Raw genomic sequence first — 18,318 nt, 5'->3', positions numbered from 1 at the left:
TTTCAACCATTCAGAATCACTTTTATTATCCTTCCTCTCTCTCACTTTTCTTGGACCTTATATTTGCAAAGATTAACTATCAAATTGTCATTTTTTAAATTTGGCATGTAAAACTAAATGTGCTATGAAAATGAGCACTTAAAATGATACTAAAGTTACTTAAGTAAATGGTCGTATAATTTCTCTTAGGTAAATATACCAATTTTATCAGGCTTTTTGAAATATTTAAAATAATTCTTAAGAACCCCGTAACTTCTTTTATAAACTCCAGGATAGAAGCCATTGTAATTGTTGATTAACAGAATGTGCTTATTACCGTTCAGCTTAGAGTATACCAGAATCGTGTTTTGTAGAAATATGTTTTTAATCTCAAGTGTAAAAAAAAGTGGTGGTTTCATTTCCCCAAGTACCACTGTTATTATTGCCCTTGCTTTGCTTCTGTAATCAAATGAATAAAGCAAATATGGTAATAGCAGAAAATAATGCCAAAGATGAGGAAAACATAAAAGGCCAGGAGTTACAATACGACAGCATGCAAAGCTATTGCCAAAGCTAGGGCAAGTAGTTGAGTTAACACAGAACAGAACTTTGAAAAACTGCCCACTGTGTGCTGTCCCAATGAACCTCCTCAGAGGCCTCTCAGTGTACTGAAGGAAATGCCTTAAAATTCAGGGAAGCACTCCATAACATGATTTCTCATCTGTACAGTCTTTGAGTTTGCACCATGGGGCAGCAACACATCTTTTGCAGGGGCCCAGGCCTCTCTCCTGCCTCTTCACTTGGGCCCTTATCTGTGTTACTTTCCATGCTTGCCATTCTTCTGCCCACTGCATCTCCCCCTCCATGAAATCTTTCCTGAATGCTTCACTCCCCTCACTTCTCAGCCTTTTCTCAAATCCTACAACCTTTCTTCTACCACAAAGTTTAACATTTAACTTAAAATACAATTGTATTGCTTCCTGTTGTTTCTACTGTATTAATTTTGATTCTTCAGAGAGATTATAAGCTCTGTAAGGGCTGGAATTTAGAAATGGTGTGAGGCACAAAACATAGTATACTTTATAAAGTACTGGAGGACTCAGATATATTTGGCCTATGCTTGTTCATTGACTAACAGAATACTTGTGACCCTTCCTTCTTTCTAATTTAGGGGCCTTCTTCATTTCTGCTAGTTCTATTCTAAAAACATAGTAAAACAGGGTAATTTTGTGCTATAGTGGGCATTTGTGATTTAGAGGGTGATATGCTAATAAATGGTATTTTTATTATTATTTTTGATGTACAATAATTTACTAATCTATTCCTGTTGTTAGACTGTTTAGATTTTTTTTCCTGTTTATACTCTGATGAGTAATGGTTCACCTGAGTACTTCTGTTCAAAAGCATGGTGTACTTTGGTTGAATTATTTCCTTCTTATACATCCCCTAGAAGTTAGATTGTTGGATCAAAAGGTACGAACATCTTTATAGACAAAGTCATATTGTTAGCAGTGATTTACAGTGCTAACTACAGCTTACGAGTACATCAATTTCACTAATTTTTCTCCTCATTGCAATATAAAGCTCCTCTGTCTTTCTAACAGTCTCCCTTTTCTATAGCCAAGGACGAGCCACATATTTTATTTATTAGAGTATAACAAACATTTCTTGGCACCAACTCAAGTCCACTTTAATTGTAAGGGGTTTTTGGTTTTTTTCCATTTCCAGTCCCAAGGTGCAGCAAATCTCGTTGGTTAAATATAGAAATGAAATAATCTGTTAGCTACTAACAGGAGGAACACGCCATTTCTTTTGTAACTCAGTGTATGATTAATGACAATAGATGGATTATGACCACGACATATTACCAAAAAGCATTTCTTCCACCTGATTTCCATGATATGAAGTCAATAAATGAGTAACCTATTTAATAATCTTCACAACAGTCCCATTTCAGAGGTGACAGAAATGTACACAAAGAAGTAAAGAGACTTGCCCAGAGGTACCAGGCGGCAAGTGTCAGAGTGGAGGTTCCAGAGTCCAAATGCTTAAAGTAGCACATTATATTGCCTGTCGTTATGTTCCCTCTTTGCAAACTCAGCTTTTCTTTGATTCAATAACTACAATTTATGTGTAATTATTACCTGTATTATATGTACATGTTTACATATATACATATATATATACCTCATATGTAATTCACAAATTTACATATATACCTACTACATGCGATAACTGTATTTCAAGTGACATACACAGCCAGTTGTAGTTGTATAGTGTGGTAATGTTAGTCAGGTTATAGTCTGTACTGGATTGCATTTGGTAATTAGTTTAATGATATTCCCCTTACCAAATTTATAAAATAGGCCCAAATTAAAGCTATTTTTACTAAAATTGCTACAACTATACTTTAAACTGACCAATTCCAAAATTATATATCAAACTATGCTTTCCAGTTACTTTGTTTGCAAAAAAAACCCAAAAAACAAAAAAAGAAAACCTTTTTTTTTGTAGCTACTGTAATTTATTACAAATGGATAACACAATAAAAGCATATTCAACAGAATTCTGTAAAAACACATTGTGATCTTTAATAAGACAGGACTATTCACCCACATATTAGTATTCAAAATGAGATATTCTTTTGTTTGGGAAAATTATTGTTATGAATTAATTGCCTTGTACTTGTTTGCCTTAAATGAATTCATACATTTTTCCATAAATCACTTACTGTATGTAGTACTTTTAGAGAATGATGATATCTGAACAGCAGCTAAACCACCTAAACTTTTCAGTTACTCAGATTTTATTCCACCTTCTAGGTGTTCTTTGCTAATGATGTACATTTATCATAGTGAATATTCTACTTTGTTGTAGAATAGAAAGAAACTTTAAAACTTAGAGCACTGTTTGTTTGTTTGTTTTTTTCCAAGTAAACATCAATCTTTATAGCTGGTGATAGTAGACACTCAGTGAATTAATGAATAAATGTGTCAAGCATTAAATCAGCTTCTTGTTTGGATAGGCTGTGCTATAGAGGACTTAGTCACAAGTGACAGAATTAGCTTAAGAGGAGAGATAATTTATTGGCTCATTATATGGGAATTCCTAGGAATGGTTTCTGGCTTCTGATATAGCTACATATAGCAGTCCAAATGATGTAATCAGGATTATTTCTAAGTTTCACTTTCCTCTATGATGACTTCCTTCCTCAGGGACCTTCTTACCATGTAAAGATGATTGCCAGCAACTCTAGACTTGTATCGTTTGCACAAACAGCAGTCCAAAAAGAAGAGCAGCCCTCTCCATCCCAGCAGTTGTATAACAAATTTCATGGCTTTTGGGGGGAGTTCTAAAGGTGTACCCTTTAGACCAAGCATTGTGACTGCAGAATAGGGTAGTCTTCATGGCCAACTCTGGGTCACATCCCTACCCTTTCCACCCATCCAGAGTAGAGAACACACTGTGATTGATAGCCCCCTGGAAACATCTGGGATGGGAGAGGAGCACTCTTCATTAGAAAGATGGTACCAAGTAGATTAAAACAGATGTCCTCCACATTCCGTCTTTTGATCAAATAACACATTTGAACCTATGTACTCATATGTACTTTCTCTTTTTCATAAATTTTATAAATAAAATTTCAGAGGAGTCACCACCTAACATAAGGCAACCATTCCATTTACAACCAATGATACATTTAACTTCTCCAAGTAGACTTCCCAAAGTTCAGTCTAGTTGCTGCATCTAGCTACAAGTTCTGGATCTCTAGGTGATATGTTGATCAGTCGTAGATGTGCCTTTTTATATCCTGGCAACTTATGACGGTTATTTTGCTGAACCTTCCCTCAACAACTTGATATCTCATACTTTATTATCAATCTCATTCAATCTTTCCAATAATCCTGGGAGGCCAGTATTACAGATTTTACAGTTGAAGAATCAGGCTCAGAAATTAGTTTACTTGCCCATTGTCATACAGCTAGTATTGTAGAATCCAGATTAGGTCCCAGGTTTGACCTGTAGGGAAAGTTAAGTATACCTTCTTAATAATATTCTATTCATATTGTCTCTAAACACCTGAAGTTCAGTCATATGGGAGGTGCTCTTTAGTTTTCATCAGTTCCTTATTTATCTACCAGAGCAATGGTTGAAAGATGAGTTGAGATAGCAACAAAGCCCGATGTTCTTTACAGAGCGTTTGACTCCAGATAGTTGATAGATGTCAACTACTTTCTTCTTTAGGTAAAACAGTAACTGCAAAACAGGCCACGAAGTAGGAAGTGTTTGATTTATTTACTCTTAATTGAGATAAGTAATTATTTGTTTCCAAAATGGCACTTATAAGCAAAGGATCTTTACTTAAAAAAGAAATCCTTATAGTACGAGCATATAGACAAATTGAAAATTGGGTATTAGTTATTTCCAGGTACTAGAATAAAAATACAGGACTCTCCAGGAACAAGCACCTGGTAATAATGGAAGTGTACTTATATGAGAAGTTTAGCAATTCACACATTAAAAATTAAATTTTAAAAAGGCTAACCTTCAAAGCTTTTCTGAAGCCAGAGCATTAGACATTCAAGAGTTTGAAAAATCTGACTTCAAGGTTCAAGCCAAACTTCTGAGTTTGGAACTCAATTAGTTTGGAAATATGAGTTTAGTGAGAGTTGTACTGTTATGATAAGTCTTCATTTAACATCATCATTAGGTGTTTGGAAAGTGCAACTTTAAGCAAAATAATGTATAACGAAACTAATTTTACCATGGTCAAATTGCTATAAACAAGAGTTAAGTTTCTACAGCATATGTCTGGTCATAAAAACGTCACCAAACTTCTAAATAAAGACCCAAAACACTTCTAATATTAAACACTGAAATTGAGTTATACATACATTTAAGAAAGGTTAATAAAAACAAGTAAGATCATTATTTTCTAAACCACTTATTTCAGTTCAGGATCACAGGAGGCTGGAGCCTATCTGGGTATTTGAGTTAATATCGGAATTACAAGGCACAAGGTAGACACCAACCCTGAACAGGACACCCTTCTATTGCAGGATGCACTCACACATCCACCCACACCCAGACTAGGATATAGTTTAGACACTCCAATTCGCCTAATGTGCACATCTTTGGGCTGTGGGAGGACACTGGAGTACTCAGAGAAAACCTACACAGACATGGGGGATCGCACAAACTCCACACAGACAGTGGATCCAGCCAGGAATCGATTTTTTTTTTTTCTCATCAATGTTCTAATGAAAAAACGTTGAACAAAACGATGTTATTTGAGGACCTGCTGTACTTCAAGAACAGCCGGATGGTAAAAAGTAGCCCATAATGACTCTAAAGAAACCTGTAGAGCACTGATTCTCAACAGTGGACAATTTTGCCCCCAGGGAACATTAGCAATATCTGGCAATATTTTGAGTTGTCACAACTGGGAGGTGGGGGGATAGTGAGTAAAAGGCCAGGGATGCTGCTAAACATCGTACAATGCACTGATGGCCTCCCACTACAAAGAGTATTTGGCCCATAATGTCAACAGTGCTAAGACTAAGAAATCCTGCTGTAGAATCTTCCTTGTCCAAGGACATATGTATAGTAAGCCAAACAACCAACATTTCATGAGCTTATACTATGTGTCTTCCATTGAAGATTTAAAAAAATATATCTAGATAGATATATAGGTAGATAGAGCTAATGACCCTGCTCTAACAAGATCTGAGAAGAGGAGATAGATAAGAAAAATAACAACTACAAGCAACTGTTAGTGTAGACACTGTGCTTTGAAATAACAGACAAAGAATATTTGCATAAATGAGTGATCCATGAGCAGAACTTCTGAGTATGAATTAGTCATGGAACCAGCCCAGATTCAAGGGAAGGGGAACTAGATCCCACCTCTCAATGAGAAGCATGGCAAAGAGTTTATGGTCTTCTTCTTCTTTTTGCTTCTTTTCAGCAAATAAATATTACAGTACTGTGTATATAACTTGAGCATCATAAATGTTTAATGATTAAATTAGAAGATAGGGCTCTGCGATTCAGTTTTCCAAGATAATTTCTTGCATCATTTTTGTTATATAATAAAGATGCCTTATTGACTGTTGAAATATGCCTACTCATCATGCTTGCCTTATGGAATATTATCAAATAACCACCTTTGCACTTTTTTTAGAGTGACAATCTTAGAATTGAGAATCGCCCTTTGCCTCCAATCTAAGTGAGACTATATTTGTGGGTAGGACATTTCTGGTGACCTAGGTTTTCTTTAAATTTTAGAATACATTTAGATATACAGGAGTTGCAAAGATAATGCAGAGAGTTCCTATATACTCTACAGGTTCACTCACTTTCCCCTCTTGTTAACTCTTACATGACTATAGTAAATTTGTCACAACTAACAAACCAATATTGTTGTAGTAAAATGAACTAAAATCCATGCTTTTATTCCAGGGCGACCTAGTTTTAAAGGTTATTTCTAATAATTTCTAAAAAATGGAAATCAGTATTGAATGTCCACACTAGATAGTGGCTTCCTGATTCTTAAAAGAAATGAAGTAACTTTGCGACCAATGGTGCTGATCCAGATATAGGGGGCTTATAATATTGTGGGCTTGAAATCCAAGTGTGGGAATCTTATAGCTTAATATTTTATTTGTAAATTGAGTATTAATAAATATGACAGGGTGGAGCTTAATCACTCTTAAAGCTGTTGTTGCCTGAGAGATATGATACTATGACATGGTTTCTTCTTTGTAGATAATCTATCCAAAAAACATTGGAAACGTGCCCTCCTGGGACTGAATTGAAACTTAATTTAGGACACAGAATACGGAGCCAATAGATAAGGAGCTAATTTCTGCAATTCAGATTGGTATCAGTTTAGTCTAATTCTTTCCTTTAGGATGGTCCAATTTAATATTAAATTTTATACTGGAACATATTAGAGATATGGTTATTTTGCTACTTCAGTGGAACCTTTTAATCAGCTTTAAAGCAGCCCTGAGTAAAGTAAAAACTTAATCCTATCTCTCTTTTTAGGGCTTTTTTAGTTTGTCCTCAGAAAAAGCAGCAGTGAAGCAGTACTGCTCCTTAAAGACTCTGCTTTTATTAAATTTTCTTCAATAATCTTCCCTAGTCTTTTTTTACTGCATTATTTGAACCATAAAATAAATAAAAATTGTACTCAAATGAAATTTTAAAATTAATGAAGCTTTGGAAACACCCCAAACCTCAGAACATATATTTTTCCCTAGTTTATTTTTTAAACTCTAGCAAGTAGGTCAGTAGAAATACCTCCCTTTAATTGGAGTAATTAGAAATGGAAAATTATAGGAGTAACTCAATTTGACGTATAGATTTAAATAAGATGAATTATACTGGGATTAATATCATTTAAGGGTCTGAATTTAAATAAGATGCATTTAAGCATAGCTTATAATTTCTTCTTGAAAGATTTTAATAGCAGAGAGAAGGCCTGAGTGTTGGAATATATCAATACATAGGAGAAATTTTGCCACAAAATATAATAGATATGTCGGAGGGCGGGGGCGGGGGGGCAGTATTCTCTGCCCAAATAAGTTTGAGAAATATTAAGTTGAACAAATTTAAGAAGTTGTCCACAGGATTTCTCAGAGTCTTTATTATTTTCTGAATTTTTAAGAGAGGGCATATATAGGATACCCTGCTTCCTCAACTTATTTATGCCTAGATCACTTAGTAACATTCCCCCCCATCCCCCCTCCCCCCCCGCCCAAGACAATAAGTATACATACATGACCTGTTTTAGGAACTTATACCTTTGAAAATGTTGAGGATTTATTTTTCCCAGTTATAGTGAAGATGTGATATCATTCATATATGTTGCTTATCCCCAATTCTATGCCTTCAAGATGTTTTCCCACTGTATACTATGCAGGTATTATATCCAACCCTGTGCTCACCACCTTCCTTCTGTTCATTAAAGTGTGATTTCCAAACATGATTGAATGTCAGAAATACCTGAGCTTTTTTAAAAGGTTAAGATTCCTGGGCTCTAACCCTGGTTATTATTCAGTAGAAATGTCACTGTGTTCAGGATTTGGCATTTATGGCAAACGTTCAGGAGAGTCTGATGCAGCCAACACTGGTCCTACAATTGGTGCTTTGGAACTGTTGAACTAAAAGTGTGCATGTTTTAAGTGGGTGATTGGCTTTGGGATGCAGTTAGTTTGTGGTTATAGATCACATGGGTTAACCATCCCATACTAGAGAGAATTGCAGCTTTGACCTCCATTAACCCTATAAGATGATATGCTGTCTACAAGCTAATGTGAAACAATTGCCGTTATCCTTTAAGAAAAGCAGAGTACTCCTAAGGGAGCTTTTGATCACCTTTCTAAGAAAGAAATACCACATATAAGATTACCATTTGTTTTTAGTTAGCTTGAGTAGCTCTCTTATGGATGGTATTTTATTTATACTTTGGAAAGAAGTACTGGTTTATATTTACTCATGGTGCCATCTAAGAATATATTCTCTCCCAGCCTCCTGCTAATAGATAGACATTTAACCTTAAGAAGCAAATAGGCTAAGATCCTATCTCATTTATACTTTGATTTATGTGAACACTGACAATGGCTTTTCTGTTAAAACTATATGGCTGTACTCTCTGCCTGGTATAACAATTCCATATTCCTGGAAATTCTCTTTTTGTATCCTACAAATACAGCTGGAAAGGAGCAATATGAACAATTACTAGTGTTTTGAGAGGCAACTAGTCTTAATATATCTTGGTCAAATTGTGTTGTATTAGCAATAATATATGAAACAACTAGGCACACTCATTAAAATTAGGAAATATTCACCACTGTTTTAAAATTATCCTTCAATGAGACATGAAACAGAAATAAAAGATATAATTATTAAAAATTGGAGATAAATTTTTACTACTTGCAAACAAAATTGTATACATTAAAAACCCGAGAGAAGTTAAAAAATAAAATTAATATGTTTAATAAACTGATTAGATATCAGAGGTATCCAAAAATCCACATTCATTTGGATATAAACATTGTTTGATATATACAGTCTTGCTATTGCTGTGTATTTTATTGATTGGTGAAATAACAAATAGAAAAAATATTTGCACTCGCAGGTTAGAGAATCAGGAGAGAGGCAGGGCCATAAAAACTAAGGGAGAAAAATGTTGTAAGGAGGGCTTAACAACCATGGTGAATGTCATAGAGACATCAATTAAAGTGAATCCTGTGGATACTACTGATGGTCTGGAGATCACTGGCTTCCTTTGTCAGGGCCACGTTGGTGACGTGAAGGAAGTAGAAGCCAGACCAAAGTGGTTGGAGAAGGAATGTAATGTAAGAGCCAGAACATCTATTTGAGTTTGTAATGGAAGAAAAAAAGAGTTTGAGAATTTTTTGTTGTTGCTATTTTGTCATTTTGTGGATTTTCAGAACCCTTCATTATGTCCCATGTGAGACTAGAAACTCCTCAGAGGCAGGCCTTGCCTCTGTGAGCCCTGCAGTGCGTGGTACTGCCTTGAATGTGTGAGGCACTGTCTGGCTTTATGTTTAACTCACGCCTGTCAATGAAAGTGTTCGTACACTTGATAGTAGGCAAAGTAGGGAATAAATTTCAGGGTGTTCTCATTGACTCAGTTAGGCAGCCCTGGCTTCGAGACATGCTGCCCCTGTGCCAACATCAGCAGTTGTGCTGGTGCTCATCTCTCTGTTGGCCCTCACCAGTCTCACCACCTTTGTTCATGGTCTGCTGTTGGGCTTTTTTACAGCTATGAAACCTACATAGTGGAACATCGCGATGCTTCTGTAAGATGTGTCATGAGGAATAGAGTTCGGCTTTGGAGTGCTCGGAACCAGAGATACTGCCGAGGACTCGGAGCCCAGCCCTGACCACGAGCGCGCCCACACACAATGAACAAATTGAATTTCCATAACAACAGAGTCATGCAAGATCGTCGGAGTGTGTGTATTTTCCTTCCCAATGATGAATCTCTGAACATCATCATAAATGTGAGTTAGATCCCACTTAAGGAATGTTTAAATATCTGTGTTCCCACCAGTGACCACATTCAAGTTATGGCTTGGTTAAGCATGAAGTCATTACAGAATAAGACCTTTACCAAGGTGGTGGATTGAGATGTTAAAGTATTCTACACAGGTTAAACTTTGAATTATGGCTTAAGTGCAACAGCCTTCCACATTCTCTTACCCAGGGTAAAGTTAGAGAATATTGGTTACTATATTATAGAAAAACAAACACTTGGCTATTTTTAAACTTTTTATTAAAATATAATTTTATTGATATATAATATGAATTTGCTTTTTAAATACTCTTGAGTTGTACCTACACACATGAAATCGTAATAATTGCTAGCTTTTTAGTATGCGTCTTGATCTTTGTTTTAATAGTAGCCTAAATCTAGTCAGTTTCAAGCATAGGCTGTGCATTTGAGCACTAAGGTATCACTGATGGTTCATGAATAAGAGTTAACCCTCTTAGTTCACCTGGACATTGAGGAATATGACTTTTTTTTTTCAACTTTTAAAATTGGGTTATAATTTATATGCAGCAAAGTATAGGAATCTTAAGTGTGCAGCTCAGTGAATTTTTGCAAGTGTGTACATCCATGTAACCATCATCCAGCTGGAGATATAGTACATTTCCAGGCCCCCTACAAGCTCTTTTATGAGTCTTCCTAGTCAATAATCTCTACCCAAAGAGTAACAACTATTCTACCTCTATCACCATTGAGTAATTTTGTTTGTTTCTGAACTTCACGCTGCTGAAATTATGTGGTGTGTTCTCTTTTGCATATGGCTTCTTTCACTCAACATTTGGCCTGTGAAATTCATCCATTCTGTTACATGTTACCATAATTCTTTCTTTTTCATTGTTGTATAATCTTTCATCGTGTAACAATATGCTCAATTTCTTTGTCCAACTATTGTTGATGGACGTTGGGTTATTTTAAGTTTGGGGCTATTATGAATAGAAATGTTATGAATATTTTATGTGTATGCACATGTATATATTTCTGGGCTTATACCCAAGAGTAGAATTGTGGATCCTAAGGTATAGATATGTTTGGCTTTGATGGAGACTGCCAAACAATTTTATGACAATCAATATCATGCCTATCATTTTTCAACTTCTCTCCATATTATCAACTTTCATATTCCTTCTTTTACTGGTTGTATTCTGATGGAATTAAGGAAAAAATTGGCTTAATGCATGTCTTGAATTAGTTTTCCTAGCTATATGCTACTGTATTTTTAACCCAATTGCTATATAAGATAATATTTTTAAATGTTATATTTAATATATATGACATGAATAGCCCCATTAAAAAATTTAGCTATGAAAAGGTTCTGCTTATTACCATAATTATTTTTGGCTTTATTCTGACAGTCACCACAGTTTCTTGACTTACTAATGTAACCTTGTTTTTGCTCATAGGGGTTATCTGAGAATCAAACCTTGAATGAACTTTGTCATCCATTGGGCAGAATTTGTTAGCTACATTCCTATTCAGGCTAGCTGAGTTGTTTTTACTATGTGAAATGATAGACTTATTTTTGCAGCATTTGGTTTTTAAAACCTGATAAAAATTGGCAACATATCCCTCTATTTCACTGTGGGCACTGGCAAAATATATTAAAATGTAATTTACTTATATATGTGAATGTGCTATTTGAGTTCTCTTATATAGTTATAGAAAACGATATCCACTGAATTTTAAAAATGTAGCATATGCACTTAAGAAACTTCATGTAGCATATGCACTTAAGAAACTTCTCTCAGTTCCATTTCTGCCTTTTCACCTGGCAGAGTATGTATACGTGTGTGTGTACATGCATACAGGATATGGAATAAAAAACCTTGCTCATCACAGGTAAGCGGAAGGAAGACTAATCTAACTTCATGAGGAAAGCTAAAAATTGACTAATTTTCTAGGAAATTTATTTATACTAAAATCTCAGGTGAGGAAGATAATGATGGAGAACAGATCGAAAGATAGCCAATTCATTCTTGTAGATCAGTGCTTTTTAAAACTTTAATGTACATCAGCATTATTTGGAGATGTTAAATATTCAGACCACTGTACTCCTTGGAGATGCTGCTATAATAAGTCTAGGGTAGGACACAAGACTCTGCATTTAACAAGATCCCCTAAAGAGGTGCTATAGATAGTTTATAATCTTAAGCTCCCCAGGCAAAGACCTTTATCCAGCATCACTTAGTTTCTTTGACTCTACATAACTCTGTTTACTAGATTGCATTTTTGACTTTGTCTCAGTTGCCTAGACCTTAGGAAAGTACATGACATATAGTAAATGAAAATAAATGTTGGTGGTTGTTAGTAATAATAATATAGTTATCTTTGTTCAGAAATGTTATGATTATTCATATTTTGACTCTACACTTTGCTAGTTTTGTGATCTTTAGACAAGTTGCTTAAGCTGACTCGCCTTACTCACTTGTAAAACCAACTTGCTTAGTACCTAGCACATAGTAGGCATTTGATTTATATTAGCTCCCTTTCTGTCTTCCCTTTATGAATAATAATTGAGGGGCCGTATTGTAGTGATAAGACATTAATGTATTTAAAACACACAGACCTGAATTTAAATCCCACGTCTGAATGACTTTTGGAAAGTGTATTAAACCTCCTTCAGCTTCATCTTCACTTATAAAATGGGAATCGTACCTATGGTACAGGGTGATTGTGAGAATTAAGTGTTAGCATATAGCATAATTCCTGACACATAGATAGTAGCTGCTATTATTATTTTAATTCCTTACTCAAGGATTAATTTTATACTTATTCAATTCCTTCTTTTGCATAATTAGTATAATTCCTTCAGGATTGTCAGGACTATGAGCCATATATCCTCATGATTAAGGAGAGACCTAGGTAGAAATCTCTACTCCATGATTTACTCTGCAACCTTGGACAAGTTAGGGTTTTTTGTTTGTTTGTTTGTTTGTTTTGCCTCAGTTTCCTCATCTATAAAATGGAGATAATCTTACTCTCCTCGCAGGGACATTGTGAGGATTTAAAGATACAACATGCAGGAAGTGCTTATTGCAGTGCCTAGAACCTGAGAATTGCTCAGTAAATTAGCTTCATAGAGTAGCACTTCTTTTAATTTCTTTGAGCTGTTTGCTTGTTTCTTTAGGGTACTCTATTAATGAAACTCTATTAGTGAAAATGGAGAGTCCTAACCCCAGATAGGCCTATTCTTATTCCAGGTCATGTAGACTTCTCTGCCATGCCCAGGCTGTTGAACCAAAGGAGGGAGAGACTCAGTTAAGGAGTATGGTGGCCCCTCACTGCTAGGAAACCAGTTTAAGGTTGCCAAAGGCCCGTCTTTTTCTACAAAGTGTTATTTTTGTATTCAGAAAATAGCAGTTGATATTTGTAGATTTGCGGTATAACAAATCAACTGTAGCAAAAACTATTTCATTAATGGTCTGATTTATTTTTTAATCATTTCTAAAGAGTTTTTGTTTTTATTTTTTAAAACAAAGAAAGTTTGTTCTCTGACAAATGTAGTTGATGGAATGTTGTCTTTCTGCATAAGGGGTAAATTTTGTGCTTTGGTCATTCAAAATTTTCTATGAGTCGAACTAATATGGGCTGTTTTGAATTATTTTAATCATCAGATAAATATTAAATATGAAAACTTGGAAAATTTGGGAAATAAAATCATGGGTAAACGTGAGAGCCACCAAATTTTTGAGTGATATAAATTGTGGCCAAGAGCTAAGACTTCACTAAGACTAGAGTGAAGAGTTCTTTTTTTCTGGAACATATTTTAAACATTCTTGACCAATAACAAATCATTGACATTTAAAATCAAAAGCTGTATTATTAAAAAGTTCCATATAGAGTATATTTTTAGATAATGCTTTAATTCTTATTCTTAATACCTCATACTCTATAGCACTTTTTAAAAGTTTTCATTGCTCCTGAAGCTTAAAGAACTTGAAAAATTTCACAATCAGCTACATGTAACCTTAAAGACTCATAATATGCCAATACAAAAATTTCAAGCTTGTTTTCACAGCAGGTAAGACTTCAGAGCCGTAGCCTTATTTAATTGTAGTTTTTAAACAAGAAGGCTGTGCTTACTTGATAGTTTTTAAAGAGCTTTATCGGTAGGCTTCAAATACTTGATTTAATCTCACAGAATAGCAATAATTATGCGTGATGTGTGGAGGAAATGTACAGTGTTAGTTGAACACCAGTTACACAATACAACATAGTTTATATGCAGTTTGTGGTTTAGAATTTTTCCATTAACTTTTAATCACATTTTATCCTGAGTGCTTTGTATATTACATTTTAAAATATAGTCAAAACTAAGGATTTAAGATGCCCTAGACTATATGATATTTTGTCACAAATTTGTAGTATACAGTTCATTTTTCTATAACAAGTGATACTTTTTCCTTTATCATTCTATTTATTTAAACTTATTTGTAAAGTGGAATTATGGTAGTATAAAATTCAAAATCCAAAGTCTTTTTAATGAATGAAGATGATAACGATTTCCTCCTGGCAAATATATTCTCCCAGTAGTATTGGTGGGTTTGCATTAATACATTTTCCCTAAGTTCTTGAATGGTACTTTTATAAAATGATGCTTACTGCTCAGTGAATCGGAGTCTGTAGTCATGGAACAGAATGAAGGTAAGGAGCCCACAGGGAAATCAGACTCTTGGCTCTCCTTCATCAAACATTTACTGAGTGCATATATATCTTGAATATAAAATAAGACACTGTCTCAGCTTCAATGAGTTCCTGGTGTTTCTAAACAGCTGAATTTGTGCTGCTCTGGCCTTTCATAAACACCTTTTACACTTTCTAGTAGATACGGTGCTTTAGATTAGTTGCCATTTAGTAGTTAGCGTGGAAAAGAGTAGTAAACCTGTTTCTCTTACTCCGTTTGTCATTATCACAATTCTGAATTGTTTGGCTTTCAGTTATCTCAGCATGTTTTTATTTTCTGAATCTGAGTTACATATTAAGGTATGATAAAAGGTCATTAATTCAGAGTTAACTACTTTAGAATTCATAATATTTAAAACTGTGATTGGCATCACTATCATTGAAGACAGAATTTGTAAGTGATAGTACAAATGAGAGGAGAAATCCCACATATAAAATATATAGCTAAAATGACAAACTGTCATGTTGCACATATTTTAATATACACATAAAATGTTATAATACACAATTGAGCAAAGTTTTGAGTTGTTGCCTTTGCCACTACTAACTATATGACTTTAAGCTTTCTGGGTTTATTTTCTACTTCTATAAAATGAAGAAATTGACCTGTATGGTTTCTTAAAGTCAATCTCAACTCTAGTAAGCTTTAGCGATTCTGAATTCAACAAGACTAACTCAGCAGAGCTAATATCCCTCAAAACACTTCATTAAACATTTGAGAAGTTTTAAAACTATATCTTTTAAAGACTTTTATCATTCAGCATGTGACTTTTCAGAATAATTTATCCCTAGAGTTCCAGATTAATATGGTTTTATGATGTTTGAATTATACTAGAATTCAGAAAAGGAACCTGGTTTAGGTACCTAAAAGTTAAGACAATAAAGTGATTATTTAAGATAAATAAAATCTAGGAATTAATTCATTGTATAGTATATAGTATTTTGCTAAGACCATCAAGAGGAAAACTTTCCTTGTAAATATACTTGGTAGTTACTACTTTTGATAATGTGACTAGGCTATTTTGGATTCCTTCTGAAAATTTTATCATGCACTATAGGTTTAGACTGAGGCCTTGTCCGTGTATCATAAGATTTATGAGTCTTGTACAAGACTGCATTGGTATTTTATTGCCACGTTGTAAAAATTTGTATTCCAATAATTATTATTGAAACACGGTCACAGATTAATGTAAATGATTTCCATAAACCAACAGTTATTTTGTTGTGTCGGCTTGTCCTTTCAAGGAATATATTTAGGATGCATTAAATTGCCTAATCGTGGCATATTATGTAGACTTGGTTGAATTATTATTTCAAGTTATGTTTTTTTTTTTTCCTTACAGGTTAAAATTCTGTGTCACCAGTTGCTGGTCCAGGTATGTGACTTACTCAGGCTAAAGGACTGTCACCTCTTTGGACTCAGTGTTATACAGAGTAAGTCTTATTCTTATCTCTGATGGATTTAATCAACTATCCCTAAGGAAATAATGTTTTATAACTGTAACTTAAATTAGGCATACGTTATAAAATTGTGATTGTGAAAATACTCATAAACTGGTCATTTTTAGTCTAGTATTCATTTTTTTAAATTAACTCTTGTGTATATCTTATAAAATTTAGAACTTTAGATCATGTATTTAATATAGTTCAAACTTAAAAATTGTTTCCTCTTTAGGAGTTTGAATTTTATGTGTTTGCTCTTTTGTTTTAATGAACCAAGCTTGATTTTTGTTTCCTTGCACAGAGGGAGCAGCTGGAACTAGTAGGACATTAGCTTGGATGTTTCCTTAATTTAATTTGTAATATAATGTTTGACATTAAAAGAAATTTAGACACAATAAAACTGACTTTCCTCTATTCAAATTCATTTGCTATTGACTGTATAACAAAGCGATCTATAATTTACTCTTATTTGCTGTTTTCCCCTCTTTACTGTGACCTTCTCTTCTTTTCCAGTCAGAATGTATGATTTTGAGATATGGTATCATTTCCTTCTGCGTACTTTAATTTATGTAGAGAATATTTTTAAGTAAAAGGCTTCATATAAGCTTTCTCTCCCCATAACATCTTAGAGTTAAGTTCCCAGGATTTACCAGTAGCCATTCCTTATAAGCTTTCTTTTTTTAAATCATATTTTAAAATTTCTCTAATCTTTTAGATGCCAAAAACCTTTCATATCTTTGCTCAGTTTTTCAAGGAGACTATTTGTGAAATGTTTTTATATTGGATATGAATTATTATTTTCTACTGCTGAAATTGGTTTAAATCTAAAGGCTTATGATATCTTGAGAATCTGATTAGTACGATAAAATGCTTAGATCTTTCAGGTTGAAAATGTATCATGATCAACTGATAAACAAGGCCCTTCTCCTCCAAAATGTGAACTGTTTTCAGTTGTCTTTTTCGGTGAGACCAGAGAGCATGGAGCAGGGAGGAACATCAGAAACCTATGAATCAACCATTTGTTCTTCATTTTCTTCCTGTGGTAGTTAAAGCAATAAAAACACAAATGCTCAGCTCCATCCTTGTATTAGTGCATACCTCAGTCACTCTTTCAAGAAAGGGTCTAGAAGAAATAAGATGCCCTGTAGATTCTGAATAACTACTTTTATTCTACACTCAAAGTTCATCCTTCTTAGTACAGCTACAGCCAGACTATTGATTCGTTGTCCAACAAGTCAGTCTAATACAACCAGTTTACAGCTTCCTTATGTTTCAAAATAAGAGTTTTTAAGATTTTTTTTTTAAAGAGAGGTTGTAATATGGCGAAAGAACCTTGGAACAAGAATCAAGTGACCTGGTTCCAGTTCCAGTTCCACCACTAACTAGTTGTGTGACTTTAGACATGTCACTTGACTTTTTTCAGTTTCAGCTTTCTCACATGTCAAATGGGAATTACTGTACACCTGCTTTGTAGGATTGATGTGTGCTTGAGAATTCAAGTATAAAGTCGTGGTCAAACGGTCAGATGGTAGAGACATAGTGGTAGTTTAAACCTACATAGGAGCTGTTATGGTGAATAGTCTCAGTTCTGTTCACTATGTTGCTTCTTCATATGGGAACTCAGGCCAAACACAAATCAGATTCAATGGGAGGAAGGCTGTCTGGTCTTGCCTATTTCATGTTTAATCAGTAACATATGAGAGATGGGAGATAGTGTTAATTGATTCGATAAGTGGATTTAAAAAACACTTCTGTCTCTGAGACCTTTTTCTTATCTATTTTATTCAAATTTGTTGACTTAATATTGCCATTTATAGAAAAAGTGTAGCTTTACCCTTCCTGTTCTCTTATGGCATGTTTCCAGTCAAACTCTAGCATTCATTCAGGAGTGACAGTGTGGACAAGTATGTTGTCCTTGGAGTAGTCAAAGAGACACATTTAATACATTTTATGCAGAGTATTCTATGAGCCTGCCCTTTAATGAGGGTTAGAGAAAAAGGGATAAGATTTTTAAAAAAAAAAAAAAAAAAAAAGTTTTAAAACTTTGTACAAAATAAGAATGCCAAAGGCTTTTCTTGTGAAATAAATCTTTTAAAAGATTCTCTTTGGGAAGTATGAAAATTTTTATATTT

General features: G+C 34.3%; 1 protein-coding gene across 5 annotated transcripts in view; it reads left to right on the top strand.

Moving 5' to 3' along the window:
• Nucleotides 1–18,318, top strand: part of FRMD6 (FERM domain containing 6) — a 72,837-nt gene that overhangs the window by 24,774 nt on the left and 29,745 nt on the right. For all 5 annotated transcript variants that reach the window (XM_011385539.2, XM_023527247.1, XM_011385530.2 and 2 more), the window contains exons 2-3: nucleotides 9,776–10,016; nucleotides 16,087–16,177. In XM_011385539.2, the coding sequence (XP_011383841.1) occupies nucleotides 9,918–10,016; nucleotides 16,087–16,177 (190 nt within the window). In that variant the 5' untranslated portion in view covers nucleotides 9,776–9,917. The remainder of the gene's footprint in view (nucleotides 1–9,775; nucleotides 10,017–16,086; nucleotides 16,178–18,318) is intronic.

This window comes from Pteropus vampyrus, unplaced genomic scaffold (assembly GCF_000151845.1).
Source record: "Pteropus vampyrus isolate Shadow unplaced genomic scaffold, Pvam_2.0 Scaffold15, whole genome shotgun sequence".
Taxonomy (NCBI): domain Eukaryota; kingdom Metazoa; phylum Chordata; class Mammalia; order Chiroptera; family Pteropodidae; genus Pteropus; species Pteropus vampyrus.
This window is presented reverse-complemented; position numbering and strand designations above follow the sequence as displayed.